Below are 27401 nucleotides of genomic sequence, written 5' to 3'. Positions count from 1 at the left end.
CGCATGCGCGAACAAGCATCTGTCAGACACGGACTTTTTCTTGTTTACTTGTCACATCACAAAATCTCTAAATAGTCCCGACGAATGTAAGTATGTTTGCATTTACGGTCATTTTTATCACAAACTATTTTTATTCTTGCCATTTAAGTAAATTCAAGTCCAATAGTTTTGTTGTGTGCTGCCGTACAGTGTATTTATTATATAGAGTATTTTTCGGACGACTCATTCGGATAAAGATATGTCGCAGAAGCATTATCAGTCATACAATGAGCGGCAAAATAAACCCCCTTATGATTGAGTACGTAACACACCTGCAATTTAAAAAAAAAATGATGTTAAACTGTATAGCGAATATCATAGAATATCCGTTTTTAATATCCTGCAATCTTCTTTCTATCCTCCAGTTAGCCACAATAATTTGCATTTAGGGAACATTTCTAACATTTGGATATTCATTATATTAACGCCACAAATTGACTGATTCATACCAATCTAAAATATATTCTTTGACTGTAACTCCACAATATTTAACACTGCATTGTTAAATAAAAACCCAAAAGTTATGCACCAGTCAATTGTAACCACGGCCCCTCCAGTTCTGGAGGTATATCGGGGATAGCCGGGGAAATGGGACATGTTTTAATCCTTCCAGGTGGCCCTGCAGTGCTGGGTGAATGAAGTGGTTTTGTCTTTGTGCAAAAAATAGCGGGGAATGGGCCTTACCAGGGGTGCGGGGGCATTTGGCGGGGATTTTACCAGCAGTTTGTTTCCACAGGGTGGAGATTTTACCCAGGCTGGGCTGGGCCTAAAGTTAAAGTTCCCGTTATTTCCTGGACCATGGGGGGCTGTGGTTACAATTGACTGGTGCATTACACATCAATCATTTTAAGCTAACACCTTTCACCTTTCTCTTATAACACTAGTGTTTCATGAAACACTTATTTATTTAGATTGGCTTCTGTCAACATTTTGGAACTATCTAGCATGCTGTGTCATTCTTGTCTAGGGAAACAACAAGTGGGATATGGACAAAAATTATCAAAGACTCTGAAGCGGCTGTTTTTATGGACTATTCTCAAGCTTACCAATTATTACGCCTGTTCTCTTAAACTTTTGATGTGTATTAAAACTAATAGGTGCTTTTGATTGTCAATCATGTCCACCAAATTGGTATAACACAAATTTTAGTTCAATCGGTAAATTGTCAACAGTCCAAAATGAATGTCTTTAAAGCAAATGATATTAAAATAGCACCCTATAAGATGTCTGGGATTTTTTTCCAAAGTGGTTTAAGCCGTAATATGAAATATCTCAATTCATTATGGGAAAATCTTTCATGATTGGTTGTTTTCAGGAAATTTGCTTTTCTTAAAATATACACCTAGATAATTTTTCTGTTGCTACAGTCTTAAATCTGTAAATCAAAAAAGCAATTTTGAAAGAAGTCATCCATAGTTTTAAACTATTCTGTTCATGTTATTCAATGATATAATAATTGTCTAGGTATGCCATACAGAAGTTCATGTATGTGGTATTAATAGGGCTCATTAATGAAATGTTTCAAATACATGCATTTAGCCACAGAAAGAATCATACCTTTGTTTCAGGTAAAGGAATAGAATGGCGTGGTTGTCTGGCATCACCGGAAAGGCTGAGAACTTTCTGAACAGCCTTGATCAAACAGCAGCCAAAGTTTTGCATGAAACTCCAGGACAAAATCAATCTAAATACCCCACAGCAGAAACAGCCCCTAAGGATCTCACTGACCACACACCTTACCTGAATCAGAAACCCAGCAGCATAACACCATCACAAAATGTCCCTTCAAAGTTTGAATATAAACAAGAAGACCAAAGTGCATCTGCTAATACTGATTTCATTGCCCAAAAGGCAAAATCTGACCCAACTGCTACAAAAAAGAAGATGGACAAAGATGAAGCCTTATTTGAATTTTTGAATAGTCCAGAGCCTGCTGAGCGTCGTAAGAGCACGCCAGCAAGCAGTACTAGACATTCACGGCAGTCAAGTGCATCCTCTGTGATATCCAATAAGGGAGGTCGAAGTGAAAACCTTCCATCATCCTCCTCCACCAGTGGCTCTTCAATGGTCCATGTTGAAATGCCGGGTGGGTATTTTTAGTTACAGGGATTTCTCCTGCAGATGATATTATTTTTTATATGCTTTCCAGACATTTATTAGTGAAATAAAATTGATATTTCACTGTTTCAAACTGTGAAATCATCAATTTTATATTGTTCACTGTTTTGACATTTTAGCCCCTCACGTCCAAATTACACTTCAGCCCGTACAGGGCTTGGACAAAATTTCAACGACCTCATTTCCGAAATGAAGTGAATATTTCACTCGTGGCGACACCATGCAAGAAATATAACTTTAGGCGATCACTAGTCAAAATATATTACCATCTTACACTGAAACAAACAGTTATCATCTAGTCTACATATTGTATATGATTTATTCTTTTTGTTGCTGAGAAACATCTTTGATTTATATTTTCACATCTTTTAAAGATATTTGTTATAAGGGATATATTAATTAAGTTTTCTGCCTTTATTTTTTTTTGTAATTTGCTTCTTAAAGTTTTGTTTTACACATTGAATTTTATGGTATTTTTTGCATGTTACCTGGTAGTATAAGATACATGTACTCTGTTTTACAGAGACTATTAATGTAGTGACTGTTGTTTAATGATTTGCTGTAGATGCACTTTAGTCTGATTATACATGTACAGCCCATATTGTAGTGATAATGTTCATTTTAAGCATTTTAATTTGAAAATATACAAATCATTATAATCTGACTATATGTCCGATTCATTGTATGAACAGAACCAGATGCCTCAAATGACCCAGAAGGTAATCAGGTCATTGACTACAAAGAAAATGTTGATGGTAAGAATCTATACCTAGAGAAACCTCTTAAAGCCAGTTCTCATATTACCCAATACCCTGCTTCATTCTGACTGAGAACAAATTTGGTTTGTGGTGACTGGTGAGTGATGCAAAACATATTACTGTAAGTCATGCATTCATTGTTCTCCCTCCACATTCCTGCAATAAACATTACTCAAAGCCTTTGCATCAGCATTTTAATTCTGAATAAAAATTGCTTGGTGTTGAATTTGTTTATTACCCTGCTGTGCACTTGTTTGCTTTAACTAAGTTGGTACATGTTTTATTGTCCAAAATTTAGACTAAATGATTGTATCAAATTACAAGTACTTACAAGGGACTGACAACATTTATAATTGGTAAGACCAGAAGTCACAAGTCAACATTAACAACTAGTACCAAATTAAAATACAAATAAAAGGCCTAAAAGTTGAATGATTTGATGAAAAGGTAGGTGGAACGTAGGTGAAACAGAATCTAACATACGTGTCAGAGAGTTTAAATGTCAGATAATGAAAGGCATAGTCATAATGCAATGTACAAGACTATTTTCTGTGTCATACATATATAATAAAATCCCATCAATACATTATAAGAGTGAGTTTTTTTCTTGTAGGCACAGACAGTCGGCACAGTCCAGATAACATGGACATGGCCGCCCTGGAGGATGCCATGCAGGACCAGTCTCCTAGCAACAGTGTCCATGGCAACCAGGAGCTTGAGTCACGAGATGTAATGTCTACATCTTCAATAGACCTAGAAAACAGGCTGCTGAAGAGTGAGGTGGCCTCGCTAAATGAGGAGATGGCAGCACTTGTGCAGAGAGCCAAGGACTCAGAAAGAGGTTAGCTTTTTGGGTCCCCTGTAAAGAATGGCAGACATATATTTGATAATATTCTATTGCGATTTTTTTATTGTCTGTAGAATTATCACCATACTTGACACGCTTTCACGAGAGGCTGCAGGACCAGTAGTGCTTGACCTGTCATTGTCAACATTGTATGTGGAAGTTCAGATGAAAGAGTTCTGACTTAGCTTTTTTTCATATATTTCATGTGCGTAAATATTTCTCCAGATTTGACTCGCCTTCGTGAGAGGCTTCAGGACCAGCAGCGCGCCACATCACGTGCCGAGGGTCAGGTGCGGGAGCTGCAGGGTCTGGAGTCAGACCTGGAAGAGGCGCTTCGTGCCAAGGACTCTCAGCTGGCCGTGCTTCGTGTACGCCTGGAGGAGGCTGACAGGGAAACAGAGGCAAGGCAGAAGTCCTTGGTGCAGCTCAAGTCAGAGAAAAGCAGGTTTGTTGTTCAGATGTGAAGTATTAAGTAATAGTTGTTAAAATGTTTTGAAAATATATCTCACTGCTTGATTCATAGTATGCATGTGTGTGAGCAAGACAAAAAAATATTTTTGTAACTAACAACGGAAGTGTTAGCTGTCCATATATAAGCAATACTTCAACACATTTAGTTGTACATGGAACAAAGTGCAAAAAAATGTTTAATTTATTGTTTGTGTGACATACTGTAGAAGCTAGTTTGTTCTAGATATCTCCTTTATCATTCATGGAAGTATTTATTATTATTAGATTCGCTACTGAAATTTTATGTATTCTTTAAAAAAATAACTCCATTAATGCTAAAGAGTGGAACGCATAACACACTGACAGATACAAGTCTTTAAATAGCATCTTCCTTGCTCTTGCTCATATTTATTTATACTGTTTACATTGAATATAATCCACCCCCATGATACTGCAGGAGCACAGTGACTCTAGCGGGATGCTCAGCCAGGCACTCCACTCACTGAAATTAAAACTCACTGGAGTGAAGGTCTGCAGGAATATATGAGTATAACTTGGGGCCTCTCTTTAGTCTCATTGTATTCATTTCACCCCCATGATCCTGCAGATGCATTGTAACTAGTGGGATGCACAGCCAGACACTCCGCTCACTGTGATATAATGCACCAAAGTGAAAGGATTATTAGGGTATAACATATGGATTCTCTTTACTTACACTGTATGATATTCCCCCTATAGGATCCTGCAGGATCACAGAGACTCCAGCCGAGCGGGATGCACGGCCAGGCAGTCCACTTGCTGAGATAAAATTCACCAACTTGATGGTCTGCAGGCTTATTTGGGTATAACTCATCAACTTGCTTTACTTACACTGTATGATATTCCCCCTACAGGATCCTGCAGGATCACACCGACTCCAGCGGGATGCATGGCCAGGCCCTCCACTTGCTGAGATAAAATTCACCGACTTGAAGGTCTGCAGGCTTATTTGGGTATAACTCATCAACTTGCTTTACTTACACTGTATGATATTCCCCCTACAGGATCCTGCAGGATCACACCGACTCCAGCGGGATGCACGGCCAGGCCCTGGATTCTCTGAGACAGAAACTGACAGAAGTGGAAGCCGCTTTACACAGGGAACAGGAAGCCAACAAGATGACACGGGTATGACCAAAAGGCATTACGTGGCTCATTCTTTTCGCAGTTGTCATGTTTTGTTAATCTTCAGATTCATTCCAAAAAATTCATACATCTGTCAAAAAATGTATTTCTTAGATGACTTGCTATTCTGTGTACTCTATGAGGGTTATTTTTCTCCCAGCAAGAGGTGTCAGACAGGCAGATTCGGTTGGAGGATGAACAAAGGAGTTTCACCGAGGCCCTCACAGTAGCTGAGAAAAAATACACTGATGAGAAAAGTATGTGTGCCAGGATGTGTATTACAGTAATCCTATAAGGCTATTATTTTTACATTCTGTTTATGGGATTGCTGGGTCAATTTTACTAAATATTTAAATTAAAATAAAAGTTATGAATTACTTTTATTTTTGTATTTTCCGCCAGCGTGAAATCAGCAGCATATTTCGTAAAGTGGAATCTCTGCGTATGTGCGTGGATTGTCATGATCTATTTGAGGTTTTACTGCTATTGCTTTGCATGGTTTTAATCATCAGCATATTACATGATAGATGATTATACTAGTGTTCAACCGGGGTCCCAGATGCACTGAACTGTAAAACCATAATTTTTGTCTTACCAGAATCCTTTGTGGCATTGACCAGTTACTATTTACTTCTGCATTCAATTTTCTAGTTAGCGAATGTAATTAATTTTAAAGGCAATACATTTCATAATACTTGTACATCCACCTAAATTGATTTCTGTTGGTATTTTTGCAGTATATTTTTATTCAATATCCACTGGATAACTGTCATTTTTCTCAACAAATAACAATATAGAATTTGTGATGTTTAATGATTGTTATAAATACTAGATTTTTAGCTTATCAGTTTATCGAAAAAAAAGTTGAGGTATTGTCAAAGCCTAGCCAGCATTTTTGTGATGTTTTTTAACCTTAGACATAACCTTTAACAGATCAAATGAAACTTGGTACACTTGTTGCCAGAGACAAACGCACATGTTTATCAAGGCCTATAACTTTGACATTAATAATTATCAAGTTATTCAGCTTTTTCAATTAAAAAACAACAACAAACCAGCATTGGAATTTGCTTCATGTGCTCTTCTTTAGCATCATGAAAGAACATTTCCATTGCTCTTGTCTTCAATTTGGTGTAAAACTGACATTTAAATTGCATGAACACACACTGTGACGATGTAATTGTTTATTTCATTGCCACACTCTTATTTGACCAGATCAACATCAATGGTCAATGACTTCGAAATGTCAGTCATTTATTTTTACAATTAAATGTATATGGCCGAGATCAAAGTTCTTTCATTACTCTTTATTATTCAATGCAAGTAGAATCAACAATATCAGGATTGACAATTCGTTTTGGTAGCATTTTTATGTTGAATGTCCAGCTTATTGACTGGCAATTTATCACGGGAATTCATGAAATAAATTTTAATACTTAATTGAATATTTATGCCTCCCATCGAAGGAGAGGGGTATATTGCTTTGCACATGTTGGTGGGTCGGTCGGTCCGTCGGTAGATTAAAGCTTGTCTGAGTGATAACTAAACAATTCCTTGATATGGTCATCAAACTTGACCTGAAGGTTGGGCCTGACCAGTAGATGACCCCTATTGATTTTAGGTCAAAGGTCAAGGTCACAGTGACTTTGAAGGCAAACTCCACAATTCCTGGACCTATGGTCATCAAACTTGACATGGAGGTAGGGCCTGACCAGTAGATGACAAGTATTGATTTTGGGGTTCATTGGGCCAAAGGTCAAGGTCAACAAAGCTTCTCCCAGTGATTTCTCAACAATGCCTTGACCCATGGCCCTCAAACTTGACTTGGGGGTTGAGCCTGACCTGTAGATGACCCCTTTTGATCATAGGGGTCATCGGGTCAGTGGTCAAGGCCACAGTGACATTGAACGCAAAAAGCTTGTCTGTGTGATAACTTGACAATGCCTGCACCCATGGCCCTCAAACTTGACATTTAGGTTCTGGGTGACCAGATGATGACTCCTATGGATTTTGAGGTCATAGAGTCAAAGGTCATGGTCATAACTCATATTCATCATTAAAATTTTGTCATATTTACTTATTCCCTGCTGCTTAGAGGATACATTTTATCTGCAAATGTCAGTCAACATTTGAACATGATTAAAAACTATACCTACTGTCCTCACACTTTGAATGGTCATAGTGGGTGGGGGCATAATGTTTGGCAAACATCTCTTGTTTATGATACATTGTAGTTCTTTGTCCTTAATAGTTTTATCATATTAAGTTTGATCTTTAACCTTATTAATTCTCACCACTACTGTTGTTGTTGTTGTAGGTCGTGTCGTAGAGTTAACAAGCCAGCTGAAGACACTAAGGACCAGCCTGGACTCTGCTAAACGAGAGCTGTCAGAGTACAAGGAGAAGGCCACCAGAATATTACAGGTATTAATAACACGTAACTTTCTGTAGTTTAAGCAAGTATTTAAAAAGGACAGTGTGCTACAGAAGAGGGACAGGGTGCTGCAGAAGGGGGACAGGGTGCTAAAGGAGAAAAGGGCACATTGTGTCAGGCTGTGAAGAACTTGACAATTATGAATTTTGTGGAAAAAATTAGGAATTGTTTTTAAATGAAGTAATATTATATTTCAACTGCCAAATATGTAAAGTTTATATGTGTATTCAAAATCATAACTATAATAACTTTTATTCAAAACAAAAGAAATATTTAACAGTCTTGAGCTAAAATTAAACTTTCTGAACAGCATTTTTGTCATATTTTCTAAAACTTTATGAAAACAAATTAAATAACTTGGCATTTAGCTCAGAGAATTAACATCAGACCAAATAAAATTAAGAAAATAGAGAGCTGAAATATTAGCAGATGTAGGTTGAGACTGATTTTGGGTTGGAAGAGTCATGGTCACTTCAAGTCAGTGTTTACAACAAATGATATAATAGTTGTTTATTCTGTCTGAAAGGGAAAGTATATTTGTCCGTGGAGTTGCTTTTATTTTGAGGACAAAGTAGTATGTTTATAATTTTTAGCCAGGTTTTCACAAAGTGAAACTTGGTATATTAAGAGACCTCTTATTTGATTGCATTTGGGGCCCCCAGGGTCAAAGTCAAGGTCACTGTAACTAAAAATAGAAAAACAGTTGGTACTGAATTAAGTTAGGGTCAACATATTGTGACCAAACTTGGTATGTAGGAAGAGTTTATGGAGGACTTTCATTGGTTTACACTTAGGCCTCAAGGGTCAAGGTCACTGTTTCTAAAAATTGAGAAAACAGTTAAACTGAATCTCACAACGAAGGTTGAAGTTCTCCAGTAAATTATTGAAAACCTGCTTTTGTCGCATGGCAGCATTTCTTGTTATTTATTATATGGAGGATAATTGTTTCTTTCAGTGTGATATATAATTGACAGAGTGAACATTATACAATTATTGCACTTCATTGAGGTCGATAAATCACCATATCGAACGAAACTGAAGTGCAACAATCGTTATACAGTGGAAACTCACTAAACCGGACAAGGTCCGGACTGAGCAAAATTTCCGGTTTAGTGAGGATTCCGGTTTAGTGAGGATTTGATGTACGGAGTAAGTTTACTAAAAATATTAACCTTTAAAGGGAAGTCGACGTTTAGACGGAGGTTGAGACATGACAAGTGATAAACATAATTAAACATTTCTGCGTTTTTACAATCATCTTTTTTCCAAGTCTTAAAATAAAACAACTCGCGTAATTTAATGTTTGTTAAGTATGTTTGATAGTTTAATTAACGCAACGCTCTAATTTGATTCAATCATAGAAGTCTTTAGATAAAACAACCCTCCAAAATGATCACTTAATAACCGTTTCTAGTTCTTTATTTCTGCAACAAACAAATTAATGTTTCAATCAATTTTCTTTTCACAAGTTTGATTATCGTTTGATTATTGCGCGGCAGTCAATCCACAGCGCAATCATCATTATCGATTATCGAGTTAACACAACATCACAGGTGCAATATTGAACGACGCACCGGCTGTCAAAACAAAGTGACAAAGTGACACGCGATTCGCAAATTCCTAATACACAAAATCATTTTGACATGTTTGAACAAATATATGTCCGGTTTTTTGAGGTAAAATTACGTTGACAACTAACAAATTTTCTCGATTTTTTGTTCGGTATCCGGAATTCCGAGGTTCCGGTTTTGTAGGGATTATTTTACATTGAAAATAGAAGGCGAAAACAGGGACTCTGAAAAAAAGTCCGGTATCCCGAGGATTCCGGTTTTGTGGAGATCCGGTTTAGTGAGTTTCCACTGTATTATTAAAATCCACAGTCTTAGATTAGTAACATAAACCAAGAGTAAATTTTTAAGAATTTATCATTGGTTTCAGCATAAACATAGAACTAAAACAGATATATCATGATTAATCTCGCCTGAACAAAACAGTATACAATTATCACATATGTGCAAATTATTAAAAAAACATTACTATCAACAATTGAACATAAAATTTACATTTTACTTGGTATAACTATCACAAATGTATCAAGATACATTTTTTCAAACAAAACGGAGCAATAATTCACAAAACAACAATCATAGACTTTGTCCTATTTAACAGTTTCTTACATACATAAATTATAGGCTATAATAAATAAAGATACTTTGTTTCTGCCCCCTATGGTTTCTTATATGAAGTGTTCATGAGATGTTGTAATTGAAACGGATGCAACTTTGTTGTTTAAAGACATATCTTTTAGAGATGAGCAGTCCACTGTTTTAATCAAAGCATTAACATTTTCCTGGTCGTGGTAGAAAGATTCTATTTCCTCCATCAAAGCCATAGACTGGGAAGCTGTCAATAGTTGGAGTTGTTCTAGGTATACACTTTCTATATTAGGGGTAGTTTCCTGATCACTTGCTTATGTTTTTGCACTTTTTGTTTCCGACATGAGTTTCCTTTTTGCTGTGCTTGTTTAACTGGAGTATGTCTTTAATGATGATTCACTTTTGTGGCCTGTAACTGTCATAATATGTCAAGATGGAATCTGGGCTTTATCTAAGATGTGAACCGTTGTAGCACGAAGACAGTGGTTGGTGTAGATTTTGGACAGTCCTGCCTCCTCACTGATAGTTCTCACAAAGTTTCCCAGTCTGGAATATAACTCATAAATATATGTTACATGTAGCATTGTGAAAATTACATGATATTATAATCATATCATTCAAAATTAATTTTATTTTTATTAATTAATGCAATTCATTATTTTATTAGTTGTAAATTTAAATAAGGAATAACATGGTACAAAAACAGGCACACCAAAAGGCTATAACGTAAACTAGTCTTTATGTTATAATATTGGACATCTAAAATTGTACAATTTCATATAAAACATGCTCTTACTTGTTGTTTCCTGGATGCACATTGTTGTAGAAGATGTTCTCAATTGGCTCTGGTCTGGGAACTTGGAAAAATGCTTGACATATTGGCTTGAGATGCCTCATGTATTTGACTAATGGCTTCAATGGAAATCTGTGACTGTCTGAAAGTTATTAGAACCTATTTTGAACAAAAAAGTGAGGATAATACACACAGGTAGAATGCATTTTCACTTGTGGAAGATTTTACGAAACACTTTGACATTCCCAATAATATAATTCCCAATTGCGATTTGCTGATATAAAGTTGATGAAACAAATAAAAATCATAACTGGCATTTATGAGTAACATTTGTACCTAGTATCAAATTACAGCATTAAGAATACCTTTTATTTGAAACATGTGTCCATCAGATGATTTGTTGTCTTGGTGGTTTTTCGTCTGGAAGTCTCTTGTCAGGTAAACATACATGATTTCATTATCATCTCTGGTCACTGCGAAATCCATCCCTCTTAACCCCGCAAGATTTTCCCACCCTCTTCTTCCAAAGGATAGCATAATGTTCAGGAACACCTTCAATAAGATTCCAAAAATGAGTGTTTCTTTAGCAAATTGCTTATCTACATAAAGTACAATAGGAAAATAGAACACTTCTGATATTTTGATTTTATTAGATATATATTATGGTAGTAGTGGATGGGGAATTAAATTTTTCTGAATATTAACTTTGCAAAAGAATGTGTCATGTAATGTTTTAATGAAACTGCCATACATTTAATCACTACATGTATTGTCATGTTTGTTAAGTTGTCGTACACACAATGTGAAAAACGAAAAAGTACCTTATACTGCAAATGTTTAGCTGAATCTTGGCTGGTAACAAACTCATACACCTGCTGTAAGTTGTCATCTGTGATTGCTTGGTGGTGCTCTACGGCTGACATGCCCTGTCTCTTCAGTTCTTTAGCCTCAGATTTAAACACATTATTTGAGATTTTAAAATCCTCTTCTTTCAAAATGTTCACCTTTTTAATTTTTAAATGTTTTAGATGACGCTGTAATCTGTGCCTGTATGCTTACAAGCGCTGACTTTTTGAATAGTTCACTGTTCTTGTTTCTTGCTTCTAAATAAAAGCCACTGATCAAGTGGTTCAAATCATCAGAGGGCAGCTCTTCAAATATGTGTGGCACATTTTTACTACGCAAGTAGTCTTTTAAGCATACTACAGCAGTTTTGGTTCCCCAGTTGGTTTTGCAGCATCCTTCTTTATTGGGATTTGCTGTTTTTACTGCTCTGTGAGCAAAACCTTGCCAGACGCAATTTTAGAGTACACTGAAGAAAAGTTATGACGGAACAGTTTTGTACCAGAATCGCACATGAGACAATTCACTCAAGTCAAGACGTGTTTAAGGCTCCGCCTTTGAGTCAACAGGGCAATTTATCGTTGGTCATGTGACCACGTTTGATCCAATGAAAATCACTTAATCAGTACAATTAAATGATTATAAAATTTATATTTCTTAAGTGGGTCAGCAATATTTTTCAATATTTATACCTCAACTTCCATTACTTAAATGAACTGCCTTTCGGCAATTTATCAATCGATGAAAGCAACATATTTGGATATGTTTGGATCGCAATTCATCGCATTACGAAATACATGAAAACTATTGATCTTGTTATTGTTTGTATAGAATATAAATCATTATTTAAGAAAGTGTTGATTTATTATATTTTAAAGTATTGTTGCCATAAATGTTTACTTTTAAAAGTGATTTCAAGTGGCTGATCTTTTCCCACGTTATTATGACGTCATTTGAAAAAGTATTTCCGGTTACAGTTGGGTCGTTCTATTTACAGAATGGGTAAGAAAGGATTACTTAAGGGTTTTCTTAAATGAAATGAAGTATTTTTAGCTCGACTATTCGAAGAATAGGTGGGCTATACTACTCTTTACACAGATTATGGCCCCTGATTGACTATGGAACTTAGGTTAAAGTCTTAGGGCAAGTTGGAATATTTATTAATAACTTCTATATCCTTTGTTCAATTGACTTAATACTTCTTACAGTTGTTCAGGACCATCACACAATGAGGTTACATAACTCCATATTTTCCTAAATACAAGTTATGGCCCCTGATTGACTTAGGTTAAAGTTTTAGGGCAGGTTAAAGTTTTAGGGCAAGTTGGGATTTTCACTTAAAACTCCAATACCATTCATTCATTTGACTTAATACTTCACACAGATGTTCAGAGCCATCACATAATGAGGTTAGATAACTCCATATGATCTTTTATACAACTTATGGCCCCTGATTGACTAAGGAACTTAGGTTAAAGTTTTAGGGCAGGTTTGGATATTGTTTAATAACTTCTATACCCTTCATTCAATTGACTTAATACTTCACACAATTGTTCAGGACCATCACCCAATGAGGTTACATAACTCCATATCCTTAATACAAATTATGGCCCCTGATTGACTTAGGTTAAAGTTTTAGGCAAGTTGGGATTTTAATAAAAAACTTCTATACCGTTCATTAAATGCACTTAATAAAATTTAAAATTATTTACGACCATCTTACAACAAGAAACATAACTCCGTTTTAAGCCTAAATACCGTAAATGACTGGGTATTAGACGTTTTTTTTCCCTCAGATTTCGATGCAAAAAAATGCCTGCGTATAATACCCAATAACAATTTTTTGAACTTTTTTCTGAGGTCAATTTCAAGCCGAGAGTTTGTTTAGATTTATGTAGAATGGGATGTTACTCGCGTCATATTGATCGAGTATATACGGGTTAAAACGGCAGTTGAAGATCGGGATACGGTATATCGTAAGACGTTTATAACTTCAAGTTATTCAATATTATTTTGAATAATAAATTGAATTGAACAATAATCAAACTTGCATATAAAAAAGCAAAGTTGGGCACTGTCAAAATATTTTTTGTCAGTTGTATGATAAGGTGCGAAAAACTTTACTGCCTTTAACCTGTTTAACATACCAATACTACAAACTGTTGCGATAATGGTCTTGTTTTTTGCACTTTGTCACGTTCTTTATTCTTTTCTGTAGGTGTTGACATTTTGAGAACAAACCCGTACAATATAAGGTTTTTGTATAGCTTAACTTTTCATTCTCAACAGTATGGTTGTATGGTTTTAAAGATAACCATCGCCATTGTCACTGTCAACAAACATGGTGGCCGAAAATGCCAGACGATTTTGACATTTTTCTATGCGTCTTTTAACCAAAAACATAGATTAAAAGTTTTTTTCTCGGACTTTTCACATATTTTTTTCCCTGCGTCTAATACCCCCTATCATCTTATACCCAGTCATTTACGGTACAAATTATGGCCCTTGAATTTTTTTTTATTTTTTTTAATTTCCTTTGAAAGGCATATTTGTATATTCTTAACCACATTTTCATAATGGGAAATCAAGTTATTTGCGTAATTGATTGGGCGGGCTGGTGGGAGGGCTGCATCAAAGTCACTTTATGTATCGAATAATTTTAGTTAGGTTTGACATAAAGAGACCAAACTTGGTATTATAACATCATTATTGTATTCTAAGTCAAAGCGGCGTAGTCGAGCGCGCTGTCTTACGACGGCTCTTGTTTTAACAATTCTTGAATGAAATAATGAACTATTGGTGTAAATATAAGGAATGAATTGCAGGGTTGATGTCATTATCTGGGATATGAACACAATTTGGCTGGTCAAAGTAAGCGTGGAGTCCTTCGGACTCAACACACTATGACCAGCCCATTGTGTTCATACCTAAATAATGACATCAACCTCGCAATTCCATCCTAAATTAAACCTCTGAAAAGCATGAGATAAAATATGTAAACCATCATTTTCATTTCAAATTGCATTGAAAACATTTAGTGTTTACACTGTCTCAATTGGAAAGCACATGTATTCACCTTTTGAAAAAAAATATTGGACATAATTATGTGTTTTGAACTCATACAGTAAACATTATACTGGAGCTTAATATTTCCCTCTTAATGTGCTATTTTGGAGGATTGTTAAGGTGTCATGACTGAATGGTCAATTCCAAGCTATTTTTTTGTAGAAAACAATCATTGGTTGACTTTTTTGTTCAACATAATGGCCATGTGCCAGATGGCTGCATTGTTGTTGGGCATGGCCTTAAGAGATTTTGAATATAACCCCCAAGCCAAGTCTAGACAGCCTTCTAATTCCATGCAGTGTCCAAGCATATGCAGTGATGTCTCCGTGTAGACATAAGCATTACTATTTTGGCTATGTAAGAAGAGTAGAAAGAGTTTCACTTTTGCTGCATTCTTTTTTTCATGTTTCCCAAGCTGTCTGTAAGTGAGATACTGCAGGTAGAAGAGGAAGGGAATGGAGTCAATGTTGGCTTTGTTTGTTAAGTGATGATCCTTTTTCTTGTTATGTAAATCGTCTGCATGTGTGAATGTTCTGTACATTTCGTAAACTAAATGTTTAGGCACGCAGTTCAGTTCCTGGCGGAGAAAAAATACACTCAAAGCCACTGATGATCTCAGAACTTCTGAAACAGGCTGGTCGAGGGCTTTGCATAAGAAGTTATCTGTAGGTTTAAACTGTATTGTACCTGGACACAACTGCAACACATCTGGATGCAGCGGCCCTTCAGTGTGATCCAACATTGCGGCTGCCTTCTCATACTGGCCAGTACAGTACAACATGGACGCAAACTTCAGTCTGCTTGAAGTCCGATCTGAATCCAGATTTGCTTGGTACCGGCTGTATATTTCTTGGCTGATTGGTTGGTTTGTTTCAATAAGCATGGAACTCTCGACAGAAGCTGAGGTACTACTGATTAACTTTACCATGAAACCATATGCATCTCTGAAGGATGCATTGTCATTTTGCATTAATCTTGTGTATTTTGTTACCAAAGAAGCAAATTTCTCCAACAGTCCCTTAACAGTTTCGTTTGTTTCAATCACCGCAAGTAATCGAAAAATAATTGCACAAAATATTTTGAAACATATTTGCCAAATGCCTAGTGTACTGTCACTGTATCTTGGTTTTGTTTGCGGCTGTGACAGCTTGATTCCAGTTACTGGTAATTCTAAGATTCTCTTTCCAATATCATCCATCTCAATTTTGACCACATAAACTGGAAGATTTTCTATCATGTCTGATAACATTGACGTGATACGGTCCATCTCAAACTTGCTTAGTTTTCCCAGAAACAAGTTCACATCAGAGATTGTGTAATGTGGACAGTAGGCAATTCTACACCAGCGCCTTAGTGTGGTAAGACAGTAGATGACACACTGTAGCAAGTTCATCTTTTTCCAGATCGAGGATGGATAGGTCTCCAATGTGAACAATAAGGCTGTTTTAAAGTGGAATGTGCTTAACCTGTCCTCAAAATCAGGATTGAAATATATTTTCCTTAATATTTTAAGGACTGTGTAGACCTTTATCTGATCAATATTCAAGTCAAACATTAGGAGTCTTTCCATATGTGAGGTAGAGAATCTCCACTCCAGTTGTGGGTAACTACTTTCAGCATGTCCTTGTGGAAGCAGAAATACTCCTTTCTTGCTTGCCTTTGACAGTATCTCAGGTCTTGGATAGTGTCCTGGCCGTGGTCTGTTGAACAGAAACTGACATTCCATGGGTAACTGTGCGCAATGAAAACCATTCACCATATCAAAATTCTTATTTATGGGTGTAATTGATGGACCCTTTTTGATAAAAATATCTCCCCATTTTTTTTTCGTATGACTGTAAAATATTAAGGAGCGCTCTGCCATCTTTATTCACGTCCACCATTTCTTGGAAAGCTTAACTTGTCCCAAATTGCTAGCATTTGACGAATGGCGTCCCCCAGTAGTTGGAGGTTGCAGTGTTGGGGTGGGGATTGTTTATTCTTTAGCACCAGGAGGTAACCACTTGGACTAGTTTGCCTTTCAGCTGAGTCAAGAAGAACAGGAAACTGTGTACAACATAAAAGATCAATATCTGAATTCATACCTAATGTCGTCGTTCCTTCGCTTTGGCTTCCAAAGTGGAAATAATCTCTTTTTATATTTTCGAAGATAGTACTGTGGACTGTATAATGTGTCTCATTCACCAACCAAGTTTGTCTCCTCAGTTCGACCATCTTTCTGTTGATCCCAATATCCTCGAGCACCCTGGACAGTCTGAGGGATTTAGCATACTGCTCCTCTTGATCACTGTCCATGCTGTCAAATAATAATGGTAAGATTACATAACATTAAAACAGGTTTTGGAAGAGGGGGACCTTAATTAAAAAGCACAGAATACATTCCAAGAATAAAAATTGCAGTCCATGCAAATGTCACACAGGACAAAAACAATATCCAATTTTCATAGAAATTATGATTGTGAAAGTAATATTCAAATTTTATATTGTCTTACCTGAGGAAATTTTTTTATGATGAGCGGCTTATATTCTTCAGTTCCAGAGAAACTTTAAAAAAAGTTGTACATTTTTGCTTAATTCCATTTTTCAGATTGTACAAAAATTCTGTTATATATATGATATATTGAAACAGATTAGAACGAAAGCAGAGCTTATAATATGAAAATATTTTCTGTTAAAACCTGCGTATGATGTTCATGCTGCACTTCACATTACAGGGAATCCCGTTGCAGTGAGTCAGAGGGTCATGTCTATCACTTATTTAAAGGCATATATCCTTGTTAATGTATCCGACCCACAAATAAGCATAGTGGCCTACAGCCTGAAAACCAATATCAGGGATAATTCCCTTTAATGTTTTTGTTTAACGAAGTGGAAAATATTTTGCTTAAAGATTGCGTAATATGATATTGTTACATTACACCATGTCTGGGTGAAGTCTATTGTGCATTGCATGTTTCAATATCCTAAATGATGGGGTCTTCTCTATTAGACACATCTTCCTGGTATGACATTATGTAAATTTGTCACATGCAATTGGGGTACTGAATACATATTTAGTGAAATAGAGACATTTATACACAAAAGCTTAAAAGTTTTAAATGTTTAAGAACCATTTTATAATAATATTATGTGACAGCAGAAAAAATAAGAAAAGGCATGTTTCACAAACAAGATATTTTTTTGAATGGCTTTCAATAAAGCCTTTTTGCTTCAACACAATGTAGGGCTAGTTACAACGTAATGGCATAGGAGGAGTGCGCTAGTCTCTTTTTTTTTGAAGTGTTCAGACCATTTTCCAGATGGTTCCAATCTTCCTCAGTTTTCACTAAAAAAGAGCATGAATTGACATGAAATTGTCTTATTAATCAGGGTGTATCTGCTCAGAGTGTTTTACAAGTCTCTTGTTTGTTTAATGTTTTAGCCAGTAACCTGTCACTAGTTTTTATGGCCAGCACCAGTCCCTAGACCAACTTGTAGAAAAAGATCAAGTTGTTCACTCTATGGCATTCTTGGATTGGAGATAATTCCTCTTTTTCAAGCGACTATGTTAGACAGACTGCGCCCCTGCTTATGAGGTCATTAGTAAGGAATCTTGTCTCTGGAAGCATTTAAGATTGTCTATGTCACCTTGGAGACATGGGTCCCAGATAGTAACTATGCTGTTTTTCTGTAATTGCATGAGCAGTTCTTCAAGTTTTTTTTTAGTAGATCCATGTTTGAATTTGCCTTTTTGGTTAGTTTTTAGCTTGACTACCTGAAGAATAAGAAGGGCTTTACTACTCACTCCGGCGTCAACTTCTGATTCAAGGTTTAGGGCAAGTTGGGATTTTTACTTATAACTCCAATACCCTTCATTCAATTCACTTAATACCTAACACAGTAGTTCAGGGCAATCACATAATGAGGTTTGATAACTCCAGATTATCCTGTATACAAATTATGGCCTCTGATTGACTATGGAACTTAGGTTAAAGTCATAGGGCAAGTTTATTATTAACTTCTATATCCTTCATTCAATTGACTAAATGGTAAATACTTCACACAGTTGTTCAGGACCATCACACAATGAGGTTAAATAATACCATATTACGGTATCCTTAATGCAAGTTATGGCCCCTGACTGACTTTTTTTTTACATTTTTTGACAGGCACATTTTTATATTCTTAATCAGGTTTTCACAAAGGGAAAACCAGTAATTAGAATGACTTGCATCATTGTTCGGGTTGGCTGGTGGGAGGGCAGCGTCAAAGTCATCTTATGTTTCGAATAATTTTAGCTAGGTTTGACATATAGTGACCAAACTTGGTACTGTATATATGAAGAGTTTATGGAGACCTTTTGAGGCTTTTAGGATCAAGGTCAAGGTCAATGCTTCTTTTAAGAGAAAAGTGGTTGGTATTGATTAACTCAAGTAAGGGTCAACATATTGCAACCAAACTTGAGTTTATAGAGACCTTTCATAAGATTGTGTTTTAGGCCCCGAGAGTTATGGTCTAGGTCTAGGTCACTGATGCTAAAAATAGAAATATTGTTAGTACTAAATAACTTAAGTAAGGGTTGACATAGCGTGACCCAACTTGGTATATAGGACAAGTTTATGGAGAGCTTTCATTGGATTGGATTTTGACCCCCTAGGGTCAAGGTCACTGTTACTAAAATAGATTACTGTTTTGAACTGGACAAATTTAGTTATGGTTGACATACTGTGACCAAACTTGATATGTAGGAAGAGTTTATGGAGGACTTCCATGGGATTGTGATTGGGGCCCCTAGGATCAAGGTCACTGTAACAAAAATTAAAAGAAAGCAGTTGAAACTGAATCCAGTTTTGTCACATCGCATCTCTTGTTTACTTTTTAATTTGATTTTTTTATTGCTTTTGACAGGCATATATTACATCATTATTGGCATTGTCGAGCTTGCTGTCTTACAACTGCACTTGTTTTATGTGAGGTGAACATTTGAGATTTTAAAAATGATTATTTCAAAAATGGGTTTTCTTCAACTCATTTCAATATAATTATGTCAACATTAAGTATAGAAATGAGAAGATTTGCAGTTTGAAGTAGGAATGTAACACTTTTTGGTGATGAACCTCATGCCCAAAGTTTCCCCCAAGTCTCAATTGGCTGGAGGTGTTTCTGTAGAGGTCCATAATATGGTGTTGTTCAGATGTGATCTATCTATATAGAAGACAGTCATCAGTGAATAGTCTGACCTGTGACCGGCTTTGCACCAACATCAGTTGTGTTTAAGTTTTAACACATAATGTATCGCCCTGTTTTCTAGTATAGTAAAATGACTAGTTATGACTGTCATTTCTAATAATATCAGTATACTTGAAAACAGGGTGATATTTTGTATATTGCATTTTGGTGTTTTGTTTATCAAATACCAATGATATCTAGAAGATTGCCATTGTTTAGTCCACAAACAACAAAACTGAAAATCAAAATCTTCTCTGAATGAAAGCAGTGCAAATCACAAATCCCCAAATGATGGAATTTGTGATTTGCAGGAATTTTATTATCTCTGGATTTATTCCCCTTGATTTTTCACATTTTAACTGCTCTCTCAATTCTCATAATATCTCAAATGAGCTTCACTCGTCATTCATGTGTAACTGTCCTTTAATTAACAAAGTTACAGAAACTTGGTGTGAAGCTTTAACCATTGTTCTTCTTCAAATTTAATGTCATCCCCTAGAATATGCCCAACACATATACGCTCATTAATATTTTGTCCTTCGAAGAAATTAATCATTTCGCAAAGAACACAGCCTTTAATTAACAAGGGTATATATGTTCTGTCAATATGAAATGTATAATATGTGGGCTGTTTTCTTGTCAAACAATATAAAAAACACTAAGATACAGCTTTCTTAGTGTACAAAATCTTATGATATTATTCTATAAATGTTTTGTATATTTCAACTTTTCTAGTCAAAAGAGCGGTTGATAGCAAGCCTTCGGGAGGGGTCTGGTGCATCAGGAGAGGCGGCGGGCGTGTCAAGTCTGGAGTATGATACGGTTAAACAGGAGCGTGACATGTTCAGGGAGGAAATACAGCAAGCCAGGATGAATATAGAGAACCTCAGGATGGAAATAACTGTAGGTGGTCTGAGAGAACCTCAGGATGGAAATAACTGTAGGTGGTCTGAGAGAACCTCAGGATGGAAATAACTGTAGGTGGTCTGTGATAATGTAGGCTTGAACATAATAGGATTTTCACTCTAGGTCTATCTAACAATGTTAGTATTCGAAAATAGATTCTAAAGTCTTCAATTTATGCCACCACTCTTTCATTGGGTGGGGGTGGCATGTAGGTCTGACTTTGTCCATCATTGCCTCTCAAAGTCACAAGTGTGATGAAACTTTACAGGCATGTCAAACATCATGTGAAGTTGTTCATCAGCGGATTGTGTGATTTAAGTAAATTTAGAGTTATGGTCTTTAACTTAAGTAGAAATTGACTATGGAGCATATCTTATAGATATATGTGAGCCAGACACAAACATTTTTAACAGAAGTGTTACCCAGCATGCAGTTATGCACCTAGAGCTTTGTGTGTTGCTACACCCAATAAATGCAGATTCAGGGCTTTTTCTGCCCGTTTTGGGAAAAAGACCCTGGACATTTTGGGAAATTTTGCATCGTGAAAATGCCGAAATTGGGAAATTTTACAGTTAAAAGAAAAAGCTGTGTAGTCTCCTGCGAATTAGGAAATGATTTAATATTAGTTTATTTTCCCTTTAAAGGACCCAAAATGGCTGAAATATCAATCCTTGGGGTGTAAATATCTATTGCAATAAATCATGACAGATAATATTTCATAGTGATCTCTGAATGTGATGAAAATCAATGATTTCCGAGATCTATTATTTAAAAAACTTTACATTACATGACTTATTAGGATGTTGCAAATGAACCAATACAGATAAAAAGACTTTCTAAAAAAAAACATTTTTTTTTTTTTATTGGTATTTTTTTCTGAAGATTGGGAAAAATACCGGAATGTTGACCAGCGTGTGAAGTTTTGCACCTGAGATTGTTCTTGGGCCTGCACCCAGTAACAGTAGAGTTGTGGCCCTTGACTCGGTTATAAATTATAGCATATAATGCATGGAATTTTATGTCGAGATTAGGGTAACTTAACTAAAATAGAAAAAAAGGTTTTTACTTGTTTTAACTAAAATGTATTGGGGCAAAACTCATCAAACATTACTATAAGGTTTAACAGCTTGTGAAATTTTTGCAAATTGGTAAATTTGATGCACATTTATCAACAGTTGGCAAAATAATTGCCCTAGCTTTTTTTTACATGCTGGTAGTAGGGTATCTGTGTGTTGGATTCATTTCTAGTTGAATATTAACTTTCTTTTCTTTAGTAGCAACTTTTTATATCACCATTTCCTATGAAACTCTAGTAAAACTAAAGTTATAGTTACATGTGTTTCTAGCTCATCTGTTCTTTGGGAAATATGTCAAGGTACCATATTGTAATTATGGTGTCATCAGGGTCATCGACGTTGTGCAAGAACTTTAACCATGGCGATAACTTAACAACTGTTCAAGGTATTCACATGAAACTAAGTACACATTATACCGATGGCAATATGCTCATGTGTATTAACAAGTAAGGTGAATAACAATTGTTTTAATGATAGTCAACCTAAGCTCCTTTATTGACTGGAATAACAACACCAATCATTGAGTACTGTTTGCAATGTTCTTTCTTGTGTTATGACAACAATTATCTCATTGTTTGAAGCTCATGTATCATGAAATGTATGTGCTTGTTGGTGTTAAAGTTATCTGATCAATTCAACTCTGTACAGGACCTCGAGGCCCAGATTCAGCAGGAGACTGAGACAGCGAGAGATGAGATTACCTCCCTTGAGGAGAGCATGGCAGAGGAGAAACGTCGACGGGAGGAGGCAGAGCAGGAACTACTCAAACACAAAAAGGTCTGAGATGGCTAAAATGTGGTCTTATTTTAGAGCAGGAATTGATCATACTTTGCTTTCGGTGCGACTTCCAAAAAATGATAAATGTTACCGTTCATTTTATAATGTAAACTTGAATAATTTTTAAGGTATTTTGTTGTCAATGAAACATTCAAATGTTTATACACATTCTAGAAAATTGAAAATGTATTAAAACACGGAACGCTTAGTAACTCAACAGTTTTATTTGTCAGGAGCTGCAATATGCAATCGAAGAAATCAACAAACAGAAGACCTCATTCCAGTCACAAATAGATGACCGAGAAAAAGAGACTGAAAGACTAAGGACTCAGGTATGAACAAAGGATTCCTCGAGAATAAGAAAATAGAACTTATGTCTACATAGGAAAGCTGGAATCGTTCAATTTCATCATTGAGTTGTTCAACATTTCAAAGCATATGGAATTTCAAATTATTCTGTTTCAATTACTTGTTTTACGTCCTTCAGCTATCAAAAAAATCTGCTAGCTCGCAGTCAGAGGTAGAGCTGGAGTCTCGTGTACGCGACCTCACGGAGAGCCTCATACACAAACAAACGATGGTTGAGGCCCTTTCCACAGAGAAAAACTCCCTTGGCCTCCAGCTTGAGAGATTACAGGTACCCTGGATATGATGTCGTTAAGATTAACTGACTTTACATAGATGTGCATATCCATTTCTTTGAGGAATCCAGTTATTAACAAAATATCTGCTACCCACTTAATTAAAAATAGGTTTGGGAAAAGTCAATGTAATAAAACAAAATATTGAAAGTTAAATCTTAAACACTAATCAACATTAATCCGGGTTTATGTGGTCAATATGATAGTTGACATAAAGAGAGTTGTATTGCAAGTTCGCTTTGGCCATAGTAATTGTTAACTTATTAGTATGACCCTTAAATAAAATTGAAATGAAAGAATCATAATCTTTGTACCAGAACTGTAGTGATGCTTAATAATACAAATCTAGTGTGTGTGAAGCTAACATTGTAATGTATTGGCTGTTCACAGCAGCAGTACCAGGATGTACAGGCATCATCAGTGCGGTCAAACACCACAGTGATCCCTGTACATGAGGAGGAAGAAGGTTAGTGAACAACATGTATTTGGGATTGTATCATATTTATCAGTCTCAGCTGATTGTTAAATGACAGTTCTGGTTTGTCTGATAAGTTAAAATATCTGCATACTTGCAAGTGAACTTGCTTAACTTGTAAAATGTATGTTGGACTTTTTTTACAAAGTCATATGGTTATTCTACTCAAAAGGAGGGCATATAGTCACCACTTTGTCTCTCCCTCTGGATGACCATCACACCCTTGTCTGGAGAATAACTTTAAAACTTCTATGTAATTTCATAGATTCAGTCATTGCTGAATCATCTCCCCCTTTTACTTTCTTAATAAAAATGTTGTGCTTCTGTCCACAACCAACTCCTTTGGCTCAAATATAGATGGTTTAAAAAAAAAATGAAATGTGCCAGGGAGCAAACATTGCTTCCAACAATAGCCTTTTATTTTGACTGTTAAACAATAGAGTTTGTGCCTAAAATAAAATATTAGATGTTTCTCTTTCTGTGACTGACCCAAAAAATTGGCCTGACATAATTTTATGGCTAAAAGTAAAATATTTAAATATCAGTTTGAACAACTAATATAGAAAAAATTAATAACATATCTGTATTTTTAGTAAAAAAAGAAAACTATCTTCAGATCAACTGATCCTCACTTCCCAGTAAATGTTCCTGGGTTGTAGGAGGGGAACATTAATTATTTTTTCAAATCTGGCTTTGTTTTCCTTTAATAAAAGCATTATGCACATGGCTTAACAATTGTAGTAAATTGTCCATTCACAATTTTTAGCAGCTTGGTTATGAATCAACAAATAAAATATTTGTTTTTGGTGTAGTGGGAGCTGCATTTCATACTTTTTCCTTATATTTTTGTAAAACACAAGAAAAGCATGAACTTCAATGTACACCATATCTGCCGATTTGTAGTTTACATCAAACATATTATTATACCCCTAGATGATTATTTAGGAGTTGTGTTCATCATGTCACATCAAGTCACATGGTGTCATTGAAAGATCTTGTCTCATATGTACCTCCAACCTACGCTCATGAAACTTAAAATGTTGGGCCGAATGGGCAGTTGCACTTGCGATTTCTTTGACATTTCACTTCCTTTTACAATAGTTTTGGCATTTGATTTGGTAAAAAATGGCCTGAATCTAGCCATTCCTGTGTCTAGGTGGCATCTGGGGGTATTCAACACTTCTGTGGTAGATCTAGTTTGGTTTACACTTGTAAATAAACTATGCCATTGAAAATAGTTAATAAAAATGAAAAGTACCTAAAGCATTCAATGAAAGATCATTCGGTAGATTTTGAGTAAAACATTTAGAACTAACAGATTATGTGCAGTTTTATTTATATTTGATAAGCTTTATTGTGTTGTTATATAGTGAGACACAGATTGCCAATGTTTATGAGAGAGACACACACAGATTCTGATGTCACCAGGAAAATGAAGCGAGCAGCCAACACCATCGACAGATTTAGGTAGTTCGACTAGCCAACCAGTATAATAGTTTTGGTGGACAAACTTGTGGCCAAATCCGTTTGGCTGTACTTTTTGATAACGTTAACCATGTTACCTTGCACTGCTTCCGTTTCTCTGTTGTTTTCTTCATCATATAATGTGTACATTAACCTTTATGCATAAAATAAAATTAATAACAGTTACAAATTAAAAAATGATAGATGAAATATTTTTTAAGCTTAGATTTTCATGATTTTGATGATATGAAATACCTTGTATATGATTGTCCGCCATATTATTTCATTCTGACATTAGTTCCCATTCTGTTCATTGTTTTCCAGTATCAGGCTGGGAGTTTTCCTGAGGAGATACCCAATAGCAAGAGTGTTTGTGATAGTTTACATGGTAAGTACCGGGTAATGTTTTGTTTGTATTTAACCTACTCAATGTTAAATAGTGTATGTTCTCTAACCCAAGCCCGTTCAAGATATTCACATGAAATCTAGTACACATGTTTCAAATGAAGTTTCGTCAATAATTGAATAATGCCTTATCATAAGGCTTATGGTTAACGGATAAAAATTGCCCATTGGCATTCTATCGCTGTACACTTTTTGGGCTATGACTAAAATTTGTTGTTGGTTACTATTGCTTTTTCTGTTTATGATTTCAGTTTTGTCTGACATGACTTTAAAGCTGCACTCTCACAGATTGAACCTTTTGACAACTTTTTTATTTTTTTGTCTTGGAACGAGACGATATTTGCAAAAATCCATTGAAACCAGTTATAAAGGACTGCTAACAAAAAATTTGATCACACATTTTTATATCTAAGTTAAAAAATTAATGTTTTATGCATTTTCTTAAACCGTTAGTAACGGTTTAAGCCATAAAACATTAATTTTCGAACGGAAATATGAAAATCTATGATCTTATTTTTAGTCAGCAATCTTATATATCATTGATTTGCAGATATTTACGCAAAAATCTGCTCTTTCCAAGACAAAAAATAAAAAAGTTGTAAAAATGGTAAATCTGTGAGAGTGCAGCTTTAATATGTTGAGTTTATGTTTAATAAAATGTTTTCAGCATAATAAGAGTCGATAACTAGTTAGTTTGATATTTTTATCAGTTACGTAAGCATCTTTGGGTTGGGTTAAAAAAAGTGAATCACCATTTCCCCTTTATAAATATACATTTGTTATATTTCCAGGCTGTGCTGCACCTCTGGGTGACGTTTGTGTTGTTGACGTACCAGCCCGAGATCCACGGGCCAACCATATCCGTCATGCCTGAGGCCCCAGCAGGGACCAACTGAATAGCTGAGGCTCTGTTTGGGGGTTGTGGAATATTATGATTCATATGAAATACTGGCAAAACAATGGAAACAGTCTTAATGACCTTCTAGTTTCCCCTACCAGTATCAGATTCTGGGTATCTAGTTAAGCTTCTATATGTGCACACGATTCCTATAGAAAATGTTTCTTTCTGCCAATAATTATATGTGCTAGAAAAGTGCAGTCAAAAGTAAGTAGACATTACTTAAATTGTGTCATGTCTATTGTTTAGCCTAAGTAGTTGTCATAAATTGTTTTGGTGGTGCGGTTTTGTTTGTCTGTTTTGGCCATGAACAGCTGTGATAGATGTTATGGACCAACATGAAACTTTTTAAGTTTTGTCAACTAGAAATTGTTGACCAATGCATTCTCATAAATATTTTGTAAACAAATAAAATGCTATGCCTTTCTTATGTTTGAGTTTTTGTTTGAAGGTGTTTTTTTCACTTCTTTAATTGAATGAGTTCTTATTTGAATGAGTGTCAATTCTACTGAGTAATTGTTATATTATTGCATACAATATTCACAAAACATATTCTCTATTTATTATTTTCTTGGTAGTTGTTGAAAGTAGGATCTAGTGTCCCGATGATAGAGTGGTCTGCATTTCTTTATTGGGTTAAATATGAATTTATGTTACACTTAACTTCACTGTGCATGCTCTTGTAGAAGTGTCCATTATTGTTTGTCTCTTGTAACCATAAAACATGGATTATTATGCACTCTGTTGTATGTTATTGACTGTTATATTTTTATAAATATATTAATATTATATCACCCACTTGTTAAATTGTACATATCTTATGCTGGTTGATGAGTAATGTACATTGTACATAATAATGGAGAAATAAAAGGTGTGAAATGGC

General features: G+C 35.5%; 2 protein-coding genes across 7 annotated transcripts; one reads left to right on the top strand and one right to left on the bottom strand.

The window, feature by feature from the left end:
- The first annotated feature begins 5 nt into the window (after positions 1-5).
- Positions 6-27401, top strand: LOC128209371 (golgin subfamily A member 5-like). 2 transcript variants are annotated; one of them, XM_052913391.1, is made up of 16 exons: positions 6-86; positions 1608-2125; positions 2850-2912; positions 3529-3756; positions 3988-4207; positions 5256-5379; positions 5537-5633; positions 7694-7800; positions 20612-20779; positions 22507-22635; positions 22869-22967; positions 23123-23272; positions 23667-23742; positions 25122-25218; positions 25540-25603; positions 26412-27401. In XM_052913391.1, the coding sequence occupies exons 2-16, from the start codon at positions 1621-1623 to the stop codon at positions 26514-26516; spliced, it is 2232 nt and encodes a 743-aa protein (XP_052769351.1). In that variant the 5' UTR covers positions 6-86; positions 1608-1620; the 3' UTR covers positions 26517-27401. The 2 variants fall into 2 exon arrangements, with proteins under 2 accessions (XP_052769351.1, XP_052769352.1); XM_052913392.1 differs by lacking the exon at positions 2850-2912.
- LOC128209372 (uncharacterized) lies at positions 9718-17484 on the bottom strand. Of its 5 annotated transcripts, none has more exons than XR_008256984.1 (6): positions 17347-17422; positions 17161-17212; positions 11581-16964; positions 11125-11311; positions 10763-10901; positions 9718-10512 (listed from the first exon to the last, which is right to left on the bottom strand). XR_008256984.1 is itself a non-coding variant. In XM_052913393.1 (6 exons), the coding sequence occupies exons 3-6, from the start codon at positions 11680-11682 to the stop codon at positions 10395-10397; spliced, it is 546 nt and encodes a 181-aa protein (XP_052769353.1). In that variant the 5' UTR covers positions 11683-12071; positions 16753-16964; positions 17161-17385; the 3' UTR covers positions 9718-10394. The 5 variants fall into 5 exon arrangements, 1 of the variants encoding a protein (XP_052769353.1); XM_052913393.1 differs by having other exon boundaries at positions 11581-12071; positions 16753-16964; positions 17161-17385; XR_008256985.1 differs by lacking the exon at positions 17161-17212 and having other exon boundaries at positions 17347-17484.

This window comes from Mya arenaria, chromosome 11 (genome assembly GCF_026914265.1).
Source record: "Mya arenaria isolate MELC-2E11 chromosome 11, ASM2691426v1".
NCBI classification, from domain to species: Eukaryota; Metazoa; Mollusca; class Bivalvia; order Myida; family Myidae; genus Mya; species Mya arenaria.
Note: the sequence above shows the minus strand (reverse complement) of the source record. Positions and strands in the feature narration are given on the sequence as shown.

Bases quoted from the DNA above. Each gene is read 5' to 3' on its own strand.
- LOC128209371 (XM_052913391.1), top strand. From the start codon at position 1,621: ATGGCGTGGTTGTCTGGCATCACCGGAAAGGCTGAGAACTTTCTGAAC. The intron at 7,801-20,611 runs GTATTAATAACA...CAACTTTTCTAG, and splicing joins AGGCCACCAGAATATTACAG to TCAAAAGAGCGGTTGATAGC. The intron at 20,780-22,506 runs GTAGGTGGTCTG...AACTCTGTACAG, and splicing joins ACCTCAGGATGGAAATAACT to GACCTCGAGGCCCAGATTCA.
- LOC128209372 (XM_052913393.1), bottom strand. From the start codon at position 11,682: ATGTCAGCCGTAGAGCACCACCAAGCAATCACAGATGACAACTTACAG. The intron at 11,312-11,580 runs GTACTTTTTCGT...ATCTTATTGAAG, and splicing joins CTAAACATTTGCAGTATAAG to GTGTTCCTGAACATTATGCT. The intron at 10,902-11,124 runs GTATTCTTAATG...AATAACTTTCAG, and splicing joins ACACATGTTTCAAATAAAAG to ACAGTCACAGATTTCCATTG.